At 39.3% G+C, this 15,571-nt stretch overlaps 1 protein-coding gene across 1 annotated transcript in view; it reads left to right on the forward strand.

Annotated features, from left to right (window-relative positions):
* The first annotated feature begins 576 nt into the window (after nt 1-576).
* The window catches only part of LOC109424155 (protein cueball), a 44,214-nt gene continuing 29,219 nt past the window's right edge, over nt 577-15,571 (forward strand). The window contains exon 1 of the mRNA XM_019699243.3: nt 577-922. Within this exon, the coding sequence (XP_019554788.3) occupies nt 850-922 (73 nt within the window). The 5' untranslated portion in view covers nt 577-849. The remainder of the gene's footprint in view (nt 923-15,571) is intronic.

The following is a 15,571-nucleotide window of genomic DNA, read 5'->3' on the forward strand; positions in this document are numbered from 1 at the left end:
ATCAGTTACCCAACACTGTCTTTCTGTTTCAATTCACAGCGATCAGCAGTATCGTTCATTTCTGAACACTGTTCATCCCTTCAGATTTTTTTCCTATCATTTCTAGTGCAACCATTCGCTCTCGATCGAATTCATTAGAAACTACACGCGGTTTTTCGGAATCCAAGAGAGCTAAATACATACCACGAAAACCTCGTGTACGGCTCGCTCATCGGCAGACCAGAGCAATTTTTAAGATGTACGTTGAAGGTAGATATTATTGGTTGGTATGTTGGGTCACATTAATGGAACAATTTTGATTATTTTCCTAGTGTAATCATTGTTTTTTTATTTGACTGGAATTTAAATTACATACAAGTTGTTATAAAATTCATTTGTTGTTCATGTATGTAAAATTTGTGTTATACTTTGCAATTTAAAATTAGTGACGTCATAATTACTTCTCCCACATTATTTTCTAGTTATGATAACCATCTAATGAAAAGGGGCCTGTCTCGTGAGTAAATTTCTCAGTTGGAAACCGATACGATGTCTACTCTTCTGAGAGAATAAGTGCTCTTTTATAACGTTGCAATGGTAACGAACAGAAGTTAGTCGATACCCGAGTGCCGAATAAGACTGATGTGTCTCGCGTGAATATAGTGAAGTTTCGACTCGTCCGGTTGTACTTAACCGACCACCTATTTCCTTCCTGTCTGCCCACCACCCACAGAAGAGGGGCAGTTGTGTCCTTAAGTTTGGCCTAAAAGTGTCAGAGGCGAAGAATCTTGAACGGAATCTATCTACCGCTGAGGAGGATAGTGCGTAGATGCCGATACCCGCTGCATAGTGCCTGTGTGAAGTGAAAAGATGGAAAATCTAGGAATTGCAGTCTGTTTTACCGTTCTACTTGCAATTGGTTATGTCACAGCTCTCCAATGGGGTAAGCAACCAACCAAAAAAGTAGCCAAATCATGAGGTGTTTGTTGAAAATCTTATCTAAAAATACTACCTTTTACGTGAGCACATTGAACGTGACCAATGTGCATGGGAAAAGAGTGAAAATCAGTCAAGAAGCAGTGATTGCAGTGCTGATTCCCAGTGAATCAAATATTATTTAACTTGACCGTGAATGTATGCGCCTCAAAGCTCTACGTTATACCAGGTGTCTCTAAAACTAGAGAAACAAACTGATCTGACCACGTCTTATCATTTTTTTGTGTGTCCCAAAAGCTAAAGATTGTAAAATTGTTACCGCCACATGATTGCGACAGCAGTGTGACGATAGTACGACGGTCGACTTACTACACATACGAGTATAGCATTTTTCTAAAGGGAAACCACTACAGTGTATTGAAGAGGATGTGATGAAAAGCTTTTTTTTTTGCAAACCAGTCAAAAAAAGTTTCAGACGTAATATTGTCAACACTCTAGTCGTCAGAACGATCGTCATAGATAGATTATTTGAACCGGTGCAAGTTATACATTTTTAGTATTGATTCTCTGGTTTTCTTTGATTGGCTTATTTCTTCAAGTTGAATTGCATATTTTGTATTTGCAAATGTGTATACATTTGCGAGATTGATATCATCAAATTTTGTCTTGCCTACATAGTTTGTACCATTTATGGCCATTCATGAATTTGAAATTAGCGTAGCATTGACATGTCATTTATTATTAGTAATGTTATAATTAATGCTCTTAATGTTCATAATAATCTCGCGGTAACATTGAATGATTTTTTGTATTGCTAGCTCACTCGCGAGAATTGCGTATTTTACGACCGGCGTTTCCAGGGTACCGCAAAAAAAACACCTTTCGCCGAAATCGCCAATAACAAAATACGAAAAAGACTACATCGAAACGCCATGGCAGCATAGCGAGAAGTCACGTAGACGCGCATTCGTGCGGTGCAACTCGGAGAAACACATCAGATTCTATGTTGGTTGGGTTGGGTGGCGGCGGGTGGCCCATTTGAAACGTGGTTAGGTTTAGGTGTCGACTGGCGGCGTCGGCGACGACGACGACGATGCACAAATAAACAGTATGCAAAGCAGGCAAAATATGACACCGAACCGGGTCGGCTGGCTGGCATGCGGCGCAAGGTAACATGTGCTCTAAGAAGTAGAGGCAATGAATGCATTCATGAACACTCTCGGCTATGCGTATGTAGGGTAAAAGCACTAGACTTCGCCACTGCTCTAGTCTTCGCCCCCTCCATACAAATTCAATTTTTTATGTATGAAATGGCGAAGATTAGAGCAGAATTTTAGGGGGGCGAAGTCTAGTGTTTTTACCCTATATGCGTTGCCGGCCGCAGCATTCAAGATCAACTTTTCTATGGGTGGAAAGTTATGAAACAGCTGATCGTTCAATGATGAGTTTTTTTTTTGACGATTTTCAATGCCATGTAATGCCAACCAAACAATTGGTTCGTTGAACATACTGTTTGATAAGAAACAGTGCATAATATATCTCTAGATCCTGAAGTCTAGAATCTTTCTTAAAATGGATCCGGCAATCCTTGACACTCTATATGCATGCTGGCATGTTATGTATGACTGTTATGTATTATCGAATGTCAAAAATCACCAGGCGTCTCCATACAAATTCAGCGAACTATTAAAATATGGAGGCGCACGATGATTGGTAGCATCTGAAAATAAACAGTGTTTTCGGAAGCTAATAATGGATGACGGATCTCTATTTGTAGAATTCCTAGATAGAACGTATCCAACCCATTCAGGCCGCATATATGATTACTACAGTATTATCATAGACTAATTTCAAGATCTGAATGTAGGGGGATTAGGAACATAATGAGTATGTTAGGCCTGTATAATAGAGAAAAAAATAACATATTATCAGTTGGCTCACAACTTTAGTTTGTTTTCTACGTAGTTCAATCATTTACGGCAGGTAGAATGTCTATTGTGAAGAAATAATGAATTAAACGAGTTTACATAACATCATAGTTAAGTAAATTCGCAGTGGCCAGTGTTGATTGCGCCCCCAAATGAACATTAAAATTGCTATTTTGAGTAAACTTGGATCAAAAATAAAATATTTCATCCATTGCTAAATCTGTATATACATGTAGATGAGGTAACAATTCATTTGTGTTTATGGTGGGCACACTTAAACACCCGAAAATACCTTATTTGCTGCTGCTTCGAAATTATAAGAATTTTACCATATGAGAAACATATTTCAATCTCAATGTTTTTTTGGTTATTTGGGAGAAATATAAACGGTACTTTTGAAAAATAGAACATGTTCCTTTACACTTATGCATTAAAAGTTTAACATAAAAGTCAACGGTTTTTGCAAAAACAGGGGTATCCATTTCGCCCCCGGTGTCCATTATGCCCCGATCTTCCCTACCTTTAAAAAAAGAATTTCGGTTGTCCAATCAGGTACTCAATAATATTCATTTTTTCGTGTTCGTACATTGCGTGACAGGTTCATGCTTGAAGACATTTCCTTCAACAATAAATAAGAAATCCTATAACGTACCAGATATCAAATACCGAGGATGGCGTATATTAAGTATATATCATTCTGTGGAGTAGAGACAATTAGAAAATTGTGTATTTTACAGATGTCTACTTCATGAGGTTCATACAATAGAGTGATTTTGTTAGCCTCTGATTGTATTTGAGGAATCACTGGACGAACCCCAGAATAAATGCCAAGAAGCATTCCTGAAGAAATCGTTGGAAGAATTCTTGGATGAATCCCTGAGAAAATCTCGTCAGTTATAGCTAGGAAATCCCCACCGGAATCACCGCAAAAATTTCGTTAGGATCATGCAAAGGAATTCGAATTTCTGAAAAAAAAACTTTTTAGTAGAATATCCGGAGGAATTTCTGGAAAAATCTTCTTTCTTCTTTCTGCCATGGTGGCTCAGAAGGACGAATTGAAAGATCTGGAAGAATAACATGAGGGAATTCTGTATGAATTCCAGAAGAAGTCCCAGCAAGAATTCCTGGACGATTTATAGCAGGAACAACTGGCGGAATCTAAATTGTATTATCTAGGGATTACAGGGGAAATCTAGGGAAATAAATATCAAGAAGTAATTGAAAACGTTGCTGGAGGAAGAATTCACAGAAGAATCCATGTAGCAAGTTTTGGAAGAATTTCAGGAGTTTCTTGAGCAATTTCATCACGAATTTTTGGAGAAATTTTAGTACATCGGTGACCCGATTTTGTCTACCCCATTCCGGAATACATTTTTTTGCTCTCTTCAAAAACAGTTTTCCAAACTTTTTATCCCTCTATGTTCTGAATCTAAGCTGTAGTTTGATTATGAAAATAAAAAAATTGGTTCAAATTCTACAAAACCGGATCCTTACTGTCAGGGTTCGTAATTTTCGTTTCAGCGATACGAAATATGGCTATTCTCACGGCGGCGGGAGAGCTTATTTTCACTATTTTGCTTGAGGAACACTTTTCCCCTCCAGCACTTCTTTCGAGAGTAGCGATTCATGATAACTGAAAATCGCTTCAACCTGCAGATAATTTCTTTTCGTTCTGTTAAAATTTGCTCTCACCCAATTTTCACGAAAATCTTTTCAAAGCAGATTAACAAAAATTGTGCCCGCGACGGGATTCGAACCTGGAACATTACTAAAAACATACGCGACACGCGCACTCTATCCACACCACCACGCCAACCACACAGAGGGTGTAGAAAATATAATGCATAAAACCAATCATCGTCGGCGTCGTATGAGTCAAGGAAAGACAACATAATCGGCCGACAAAGGGCAAACGGAGTTCTCGCACCTTTGGGAGTGAGTGAAAAAATGTTTTCGCTCTCCTCTTTGTGCGGGAGATTTCTCAAGCCAGATTTTCGCTGAAAATTGGCGTGAGGGAGAATTCTATTTTCGTGAGAATGAGCGAAAATTACGACCGCTGCTTACTGTAGATATTTCCAGGGAATCGTCGGAAGAATTTATGGACGAATTCCTAGAAAAAAAATCACTGTAGGAATTCCCTCAGGAATCCGAGGTAAAACCTCTGGAGAAACAGCTCCGAACAAGTCGAATTTGAGGACGAATTGCTGGAGTAATCTCATTAAAAAGAACTTAATAAAACAAAAATATAAGTAGGAATTCTTCGAGCATTTTTAGCAGGCATTTCTAGAGGAAACCTAGCAAAAATAACAGGAAAAATCCCAATAGTAATTTTCGGAGGGATAACAGAAGGAATTATGTTTTATTCTACTATATTCTAGTGCTGTATTGAAAAGCATCCTGGAAATATCAAAATTTCTTCTTATATTTTCTTGTCAGCATTAATATTCGCAGCATACCAGAGATGTGACACAAATAATAAAACGGCCAGGCCCACTGTGCAGACTAATGGAGTTGGAAGACAATTCAAAAACATAAAGCAATAAGGTTTTATGAATAACATGATTGACAAACCTTTTTGAATTGAATAAAGGAAGGGAGAAACGGGGACAACCATACCAATTGTTTTGCATGAGGGGAACCCAGGAAACACAACTAGCTGAATAGTAGTTTCTTCAGCTAAAGTTTGCTTAAGAATCGTTTCTTCGACTTCTATACAGCGAAAATGTTTGTTGGGAATGGTCCTGCTTAGAAGGTTAATGCACACTCCGTTGTAATTGACGTCTCTTCTCCTGCATTTCGGAGAGATAATAGAAGGAATAATTAAAAAAAAACTGAAGGAATAAAAATCATGAAGAATCCTTGGAAAATCCCACTAGGTATTCCTGAATGGATCATAGGATAAATTTCTGGAGGAATCCTATCATGGCTCCTGGAGACAGCATTCCTAGAAGAAACAACTGGAAGAATTTTTTCACATTTTTTCAATTTTTGAAAGAATTCTTGGATAAAAATTCTAGAGGAATTTCTTGTACCATTTACTATTTACGCCCAGTGATCTATTTATCACCTCGTATGCTCAGTGATCTATTTATAGATCAGTAACTTACCGTGGAGAAATGAGGCATGTTGTACGACCAGTGTCTCCCGCAAAGTTATTGAGGAGGTCTGGGGCTCTCCGGTTGTACGTAATTTAGTATAATTTTGCTCCACTAGGCGGCGCTAGTTCCCATGAAACTTTTTGTTCTGATAGGTGTTCCTTCAACAGCAATCGCCAGTACCATGGTGCTCGTGTTCATCAAATGTGGTTTTGCAATGCGTTGTGCACCTAGCGTAGGGTAAAACCATTCTAAAACTAAGTGCGAAATCTTCGGTAAAATTATTGATCAGGACATAAAGAGCTATCCGATATCCTTCGGAAAGTTGATCAAGACATCAAAAGCTATCCGATGATGAATGCATTAGAAAGGTCTTACAAGTTCTGAATTTCTGTATCTCGAGAATTAGGCCACATAGAAAAATTTCGTTTTTGAAAGAGTTAATTAGAATATTAAGAGCTATCCGATGATAAGCTGTTTGATTCTACAATGTTGTCCATGCAGGGAAACTTTTCTGTCGTTAAGTTCTCTTCCCCAAGTTTTTTTAAAAATAAACTCAAAGTTGGCCTCAAATCTTTTCCAACCAAGCTGAATCATACGACCAAGTTTCAGGCAATTTGGTCGACAAAAACACCTTATGAAGAAAAGAAAAAAAATCTGCAGATAATACCAAAAGTCACTCTATCTGTTCAACGAAATGATACAATTTTGATATTTTTTAAGTGATTCATGGAAAACGCTTATGATTTTTTAGGGCTGAGTACGGCATCATCTGCATCGGCAGCCATGTTGGATATGTAGCCCGAAATGTCAAATTGATAATTCTCAGTCACCAAAGCAAAGATTCGTATGAAAAAGTACCATTCTACATATAGGGGATAGACAAAATGGCAAAATTTTCACTTTTCTAAAAATGTTCAACTAGCTGTAACTTTTCGAAAAGTGTATCGAATTTTCTCAAATTTTTACTGTATCAACTAGTTGTGTATCAGTGGTTCAAATTTGGGAAAGATCGGGCCATTTTCCACGAAGTTATAAATATTCTTGGAAAAGGTAAAATTATCCGATTGCCAACTTTGAGCTGTTATATCTCCGGATTCAATGAACCGAATGCAATGAAATTTTGACCATTTATGACTTATATAATGATCTGAGTCTAAATGTAAATTTAAAAGTTTCACTATCTATTTTGCAAGAAATATTCTAGAAGTCCTATCCCAAATGAGATCTTCAAAATACTTTGTCAATACCCAACAAACATATTCGCTGTACAAGAGTAGAACAAACCACTCTTAAGCAAACTTTAGCTTAAGAAACTGTTATTCAGCTAGTTCTGTTTCTTGGGTAGTCTGCTGTTGCACCTATATATTGAAGATTCGTCATTCAAGACAATTTCAGCGAATAGCCTAGGATTATTACCACCCAGTTTTTCCTACCCACCCACGCCGTTGAACGTAGTCGTGCCTTTTAACCAACCTAAAGCCTACAACGTCTTGGACTGCACGAGAAGCACAATGGCCTAAGAACTTCATTCCTTCTGTTTGATGTCTGTGTACGCCAACAACGGCAGGCAGTTGGCGAAGAGACCACTCAAATTAAGTTCAATTAAACGATACCTTCTCACGACATGTCTCACAATAGTATCATAATGCCAGTGAGTTAAAAGGCTCCAATTAAGCCCAACATCATTCCGGCAAGTCACTTTTGTTTGCTGATTAACCCCATCGTGGAAGAACAGCGCACGGTTCACGAAGAATATACGAAGAAGTGCGAATCAACTTGAATCAATACCACTACGGCTGAATGGTTGCCGATGCGATCGATGCCGCGCCGGCAGTTAAATTAACGGAAGCCGAATTGATTGAACGGACCGGCGGCGGCAATTGGTGGTTGTGCGTTCGTCTAGAAGTTTGATGAACAGTGCCAGCAGTGCATTATTGACGAGAATGTTCGCAAATTTGTCTCATTTTAAGAGTCGAAAAGTTGGAACGGTAGAAAAGAATACGACACTCAGCGAAGTAAACTACGGAAATTTATCAATCATATAATTATATAAGATAAACTTATGAAAAGAGCAGAAAAATCGTAAGATGCAGACTGGAATCGATCCATGAACGTCGAGATCACTGAGCTCGTGCCCAACCCACGCGGCCATCGACGCTTGAGAATTTTGTGTTGCTAAATGTGTATAAAAGCCAAACCGTGAGTCGATTTTGCGCCATAAACCGACATTATGAAATTCATTCTAGCCGTTATGAACTGTTTAAAGGCCATTTCATAAGTTAGACCTTATGATAATCTTAGGTTTATTTGCCTGAGTGAACGATTGTCTTCCAACCGTTATACACATGAATGTGTATGCTATGCATTGTTTAGAAAATGAATTCATTTTTTCTGACTCAAATGACCAAATACAATTTTGTTTTATGTTAAAATAATGTTTTAAATAGTTCTCAAACTTCAGAGTAAAAACTTCCACCTTTCTATTTTAACTTTGTTACAAATGGGACAAATATGCGTGTAAGATTAGCCTATTTGTACGATATAAATCTAATGCATTTAGTATTGAGTGAACCTGCTAGTGCTTCGCGAAAGTTTTTAATGCTATTCGTTAGCCTCAGTCAGACAGTCAGTCAGGGTCCAGTGTTGCAACGGTTGACTGCTTCGAGTCAGATTCAATTTTTTGTTGTGATTGTGAATGGTATTGGAGGTGCATCCACCTAGGTGCTAATGTGTGGATACTTGCAGAAAATTGCACTTCATATCGAAGAACAAATGAAGCTTGTCGATAGTCGACAGTGGAAAAGTTCACAAGAAGTATATAACAACACAAATTATTGGACAATTGGTCAAGCAACTTGTGCAAGCTTCTTAATAAAGAATCGAACATTTAGGATACAATAAAAAGTTATTAACAGCTCTAACATTTTTTTGTTTGCTGAGATCGCTACCTCGCTGACCGTATACAACACCACCGTGTTTGCACCGATGATGACCATGACAATTTCTGTGAACGATAAAGCTCTGCTTTTTTGACTTGAGATGAGTTACATACATCTGTGTACATACTATTTACTAACTCTTTTTTCCATTTACTAGTTTAGTAACTGAATGCTTAGGTTCAATATGGTAAATAAATCTACTTTTTTGAATATTAGCTCCTAAGACAAAACTTAAGATCAGCCGCATTCGTAACAATTGTGCTCAACAGGACTCTCTTTGCCATTGCATCGTATGGTTAGCTTGAAGATGCTTCATTACCAAGAAGTACTTACTTGATGGGTTAAAAGTCGTAGTGGACAGTCTATGCCGAATGAAGCAATGACGGCCACTGGTTTCGGTCTTGAGCCAATCACTTCCAGTTGCCCTGAACGTTTAGAGTCCTATCCAACTGCAAAAAGCCAACATATGCGCCACCTAACACGAAACCGACGGTCTTCTTCACTGAAAGGCGGCTTGTAGTAATGACAAGCACAACAATGTTTTTAAATTTACCATGGCAAAACATGATCATCGACTCACCAACGCTTCTTGTGTGCGTTTTGTTTCTTCTCACATCAACCGGTTCGATAGCCGAGTGGTAGCGTGCGAGCCTGGTGATGTCAAGGTTCTTGGTTCGAATCCGGTTGCAAACTGAGACTTTTTTTAATTGAAAATCGAGTCCATGGTAAAATTGAAAACATAATTCTGTTGAATTGAAACGAAAATCAGTCTGCACAAATTTAGTGGCGTTGTGTATTTAAATTGACCCTCAGAATAGTAATTTTCACCGCAAGCCGCCGTTCAGTGTTGGTTTTCTGCTGAATATAGGGGGGGGTGGGGGTAAGACGGACCGGGTGGGTAAGACGGACCACTGACTAGTTCTGTCACTTAAGAGCTGAAATTTGACATTCTATTACGATTAACTTTATCTTTTTATCAGTTGATGATTATTGAACCACTCCATGGGAGAATACATATGTCAAAAGTGCAAAAAAAATGAATCATTTACCAGGCTACACGCTTTTGTGCTGGGATCTAATTTTGAGGCGGCAATAAATAAGCTTTTAAACATTAAATTGCTAAGTTTTTGCATTTTATTTTGAGTTTCCCAGTAGTTTTAAACTGTTCCGTCCTATACACAACGAAATTCAGGTAAATTTTATGGATTATGAATAGCGGTGGCGGAATGAATATTTTGCGTTGTGTGGGGGTAAGACGGTCCGCCTTGAGGGTGGGTAAGACGGACAGTGTTGGGGTTACTTTGATAGTGCCGTAAGAAATACATTAAAACCCACACATTGTTCACAGATTGAAATCTATGGAGTACAAAAATGATTGTGGAAGCCGTATAAAGCATTTCATATTGATTTTTTGTTCAAAATTTCATTTTATTAGAATTTTTGTTGTTGGAACAGTTTGAACTTTGTAAAATAACCCGAGCATTGCATACTGTTAGGCGTTTATCAGTCTATGGAGGTTTCCTATTTACAAAATAGATTTTAATTTGCTAAAACACGTTTCGTTAAGAGATTTAAGGCCAAATTCAGATTCTACTATGATTGATCTACCGAATACAAACGGCCACAAACATCATTTAACACAATTAGAGGCGTATTAGCTAAATTTCCAAACGTGTCCATCTTACCCACCCTACCGGTCCGTCTTACCCACACTGTTGAAAAACATACATTTGGAGACCACTTTTTAATTATCTCAAAAGTCATGGAAAATCAAATTTTATTGAAAAATCGGCTTGCAGACTGTAAAGTACCTTAGTGGAAGTATATAGTATGTAGATAAAATTTTAATTATCGCATTGTTTACACTGTCAAAATGGAGTGTTTCCTAAACATGTCCGTCTTACCCCCACCCCCCCTAGTTTTAGCTCTTCGTTCCTCCGGCATACGAGCTACGGCCCAGCCCAACGCAGCCTGCCGTGTTTTATTCGCTTCACTATATCCCTCTCTTTATATAAGGATGGTTTAATACAATTCGCAGTTCATGCGACGCCGCGAGATGTCATCCTCCAGTTTACTGCCGAGTATTGTTCGCAGCATTTTACGTTCGAAAACTCCAAAGGATCTCTGATCAACTTTTCTCAACGTCCACGATTTATGCCCGTATAAAGCAACCGGATGAATCAGAGTATTGCACAACACGAGCTTTGTCTTCGTTTGCAGCCTACTGGGACTTCAGCTGGATTTGCCGAAAACCGAAAAAGGCCCGATTCGCCGTCTTCTCACCTCGCGGATAACATCGTCATCGTACGTTACTAGAGTACCAAGATAAACAAATTCGTTCACAACATCAAACTTTTCACCACCTAGAACCACTTTGTCACTGTTACCACGACCGTACCGCTACCAATCCCTCCCAACTAACAAAAACTCCTTCCCGTGACAACTGTGGAGGGCACAGTAGTATATACAACCTCTAGTAGCAACGGTTGTCCAACTAACATTCCTTCCCTTCCCCGGTTGACCGTAAGGACGTGGCCGGCGCCGTTATTGACCTAATAAAATTCGAGTTCTCGGAACGTGCACATTGAAGAAGGTGTGCTAATCCCAAGCCCCATCTATTGTTTCTCTGTGCAATTCCGCTAGCTCTAGTCAATCACGGAGTAGCAACTACGAAGTGTACGGTCACCAATGCTCATGCTCATGTTCATTACCACGACCGTACCGCTTCCCTCTTGAAAGGTTTGAACGTCTCTTCCACAGTTCAACGGTGTTGATGATGTGGATATCGTCCGCGAATACCAGATGCAAATGCAACCGCGTGCAAAAGTTCCGCTTCTTTGGACACCAACACACCCTTATTGCTCCTTCCTGTGCTATATTGAACAGTAAGTTCGAGAGAGTATCGCCTTGATTCAGTCCTTTTAAGGTTACGTACGATGACGAAATTTCATCCGTAACCCGTACACTTAGTTTCAATGCGTCAAGCGTCGCACGAATCAGTCTAATCAGCTTTGCCGGAAAACAATTTTCGATCATTATCTGTAACTCGTTTTTCTTCCTTGAATAGAACGCCGCCTTGAAACCAATAAACAGATGACGATTCTGTTCGTTCCCAGCAGTCTTGATATTCTTCAGCCCTCTGATGGCTGCCTTTACCTCGTCTAGTGTTGGAGGCAGAGATGGTAAATGTCATAAAAATGTCATTTCGATATTTGTTAATTTCACTGCATTTAGTCGGAAATGTTAATTGGCGACATCATTGATTATCCATAACTAATCAGCGCTATGAACTGATGCTATTTATAAACAGAAATTTGCACCGAAAGTGGTGTAAATAGAAAAATGTCATGACATTTTTTTCATGAAATTCTGTGACATTTTCCATCTCTGGTTGGAGGTTCTCTCTGTCGCTTTTCCATTCCCACCGTTCAACAATTCCTCAAAGTGCTCTCTCCTCCTTGGAGCCACAAAACAATGGTCTGCCAGCAAATTTTCATCACGGTCGTTGCTTATGACGGGAGAAGGCGCCGTTTCTTCTCCATACGTTTCGTAAAACTTTCGCATATCTTTCTGTTACACTCTCACTTGCGCTTGAGCAATCACATTTTATGCTCTCTATTCCTGCGATGGATTCGTTTTTTGCCACACGCTAAAACCACTCAGCACTAAAGTGCATAATTTCCAGACAACACCAAAAATGTGTAAAACTTACACTTTCACAAAATAAGCTCCTGCGTCCGCAAAATCGTGAAATTCGTAATAAAATTTGTACGGCAATCTAGCTAGGTTTACTAGTGACCTTGGAAAACAAAACAAAAATCGACATTTCGCATCTAGAAGAGTGCACGAGCTGTTTTTGTGAATGTGTAACTGTTACACATTTTTGGTGTAGTCTGGAAATTATGCACTTATGAGTAGGGCTGTTAGCGTGTACTCTTGCTTCCCTATAACTCTCCCTGTTCTGCCGGATCCTCGACACCAGCATCTGGCTTCTGGTAACATTCTTCTTGTCCACTACCCTCTGGCATTCCTCATCGAGTCACCCGTTCCTAGGCCGTCTTTGAGTTTTCTGTATTTAACCCTAAAAGGGATACCTGGGGTCCATTGGACCCCAGGCACCTTTCAAAGCTCGTCTTTGATGGAACACACTCAGCGAGGTGACGAAACTGAGGCCATGAAGGTATCCCTTTTAGGGTTAAGAAACCTCAATACCAAAAAGTAAATAATGAATGAAAAATCTGGACTATCCATGATAGCCAGCTACTTCAAGTGCGGCCTGCGCTACAACCATTTACCAAAATCAGATAAGTAAAGCGAATAAGATTAATGAAATCCCCAACCGTTCTGCATGTTGCAGAATCACTGGGAAATTCATAAATCTCACGTGCCTCATACATTTAGCATACCCGTACCGAATGGCACCTCCATCTGCATTGGGGAAGTTTCAAACGAAACGCAGTGGGAATTCCTTTTCACGATACATTTATACCTGCACAAGATAGCATTTGCGTATGCGCTTCTTGATCGTTGTTGCTGTGCTATCATTCGCAGACAAATAATAGCCCGACAAAGCTTACCGGTAGTTGTATCGCATCAGTCGCAGACTGGAAATGCATGCATAATCGCTCAGAAGATTTACACATCGAATCTAAATTCGAGATTTAAATTCCGAAAAACAGAACCTATTGAGTCAACACTGTCGGACTACCTAATCCGGGAAGATTGCAATTTAGTTGTAAAGCCTATTTCTAATTCTTATCTATATTGGTGCGATGCGTGCCGGACTGTGCTATTATTATCAGTCGTACACTATCTCGCACGTGCTTGGATAAAGTTGCTCGTGTTAGTCGGCGCCTTTTCCGCAGGTACCGGCTGCATTGTATAGGCTCTGAGTCAGAAAATCAGATGAACATTGTACAATTTCACGCTTTCCGGTCTGACCAGGTAACAACGACTTGTGAAACGTAAACGTTGCTTAAAGCTTCATTTCGTGTCACCTGTCGTGTCGTCACGTGTGTTGTCATGAAGCGGCTTTACGGTATTCAATTGTCGATAAATTGTTATATTTTGAAAGGTAGGTATATCTATTAGCACATTTGCATAGTTTCTTTCCATATACATATTGTATAGGCTTTTCAACCGTTGCTAGTAGCAAGTAGCATATCGATAATTTAATCGACCTCATGATGCTATGTATCAATGTTCCAAGCAAATAATTATCGTTTAAGAACATATTAAACTTTATCAGAAGTTTAGGGCCAGCGATTGTTTTATTTTTGTTGAAACTACAATGCAATGCCAATGGAATATATTTGTTTATTGATCATCTCTGACAGGAACTCCATCGACGTACATCTTTGAAAAATTTATTAGTTTTCTATGAACACACCCAGGTGTTTCTACAGTGTGTGCCAGGTTTACCTGTCAACACTTTTATCGGGCATACTAAAGCGAAAAAAAGGTACATACTGCATACATATTAAGCCATAATACGTTTGCCGGTAATTTATATGCTTACGATGCGTACTACGGCAATGCAATATACTTAGAATAATAGATCAATTTTCAAGTTCTAATGTAAGTCATTTCCAGTGCTAGGAAACATCAGTATTGAAATAAATGAGTGCACTGGTTTCCGCGTTTCACCAGTCGTGATGTTTTTTTTTTTTTTATTTTACGGAAACCATCGTTCTCCCAGGTGTCCGTCCATTCCTCAATAAATAATTCCACCTAAACGGAACAACTGTAAATAGGAGACACCATTTAAATACTGGTTCGATCCGAGGTTTGGAACCTTGACAGGTGTAATCTAAATAGCGGCGGCTTCAGCATCCAACTGAATGTGTTTCGAATGTGTTCGATCGCTCGATCGACCATGCACCGTAAATGTCGTGATCATGTCGCGCCGTTCAACTCGCGCCTTTCAATCAATTTATAATGAACCGGCCACTTTTCGTCCATTCTCCCCGTCAATTTGCATAAACAATTTTAAGTAGAGGTCCGCCGGACCCGTCAACGTCCGGCAATCCCGGCCTGACACACGTGGAGAGACACAAAAGAATTGGTGATCTCTTTGGGGGGCTCGTTGCTGAACAGTTAGTCGGTTGGAATGGAAGAAGCACACACAATATCTAGTCTGTTGTACTACGTCTACAGGACAGGTGCATCCGTCTAGATCGCGACGAGACAACAAGAACTAGTCTGCGGAAAATTTATGCGGGAACCCGACCCGACCCGTGCGTAATGAAACCGAGTTGAATGCATCGGTTTTGTACGGAAGTTTTTGCGAAACGAACTAGAACCGCACTGCTGCTGTGTGCTTCGTGCCGGTACTGTGTCGTAGGTTCAGGGTACAGTAAGTGCTACTGTTGGCTGTGAAGTAGGAATCGGTTTAGAAGTAGTTGGTTACTGGCACTTTGGCTGGCTGTTTGCTTTATCTGTCATGGCTAGTTTTAGCATCTAATTCTTTGTTGTTCATAATTGAATCATTAAATTAATAAATAATTTATTATTTAGCTCATTGATAATGATAATGATTTATAAGAACTAGGACATTTTCATTTAGAAGCCTGTTTTGTAAACAAACTCATACACCTTCACTACTATCTCCACAGTGAAACCAGTGATCTGACTTCTTTACAGCCATATCTGTGATGATCCAAAGATGGTCCAAGGATGTTTTTCAAATTAA

Source organism: Aedes albopictus, chromosome 2, assembly GCF_035046485.1.
Source record: "Aedes albopictus strain Foshan chromosome 2, AalbF5, whole genome shotgun sequence".
NCBI classification, from domain to species: Eukaryota; Metazoa; Arthropoda; class Insecta; order Diptera; family Culicidae; genus Aedes; species Aedes albopictus.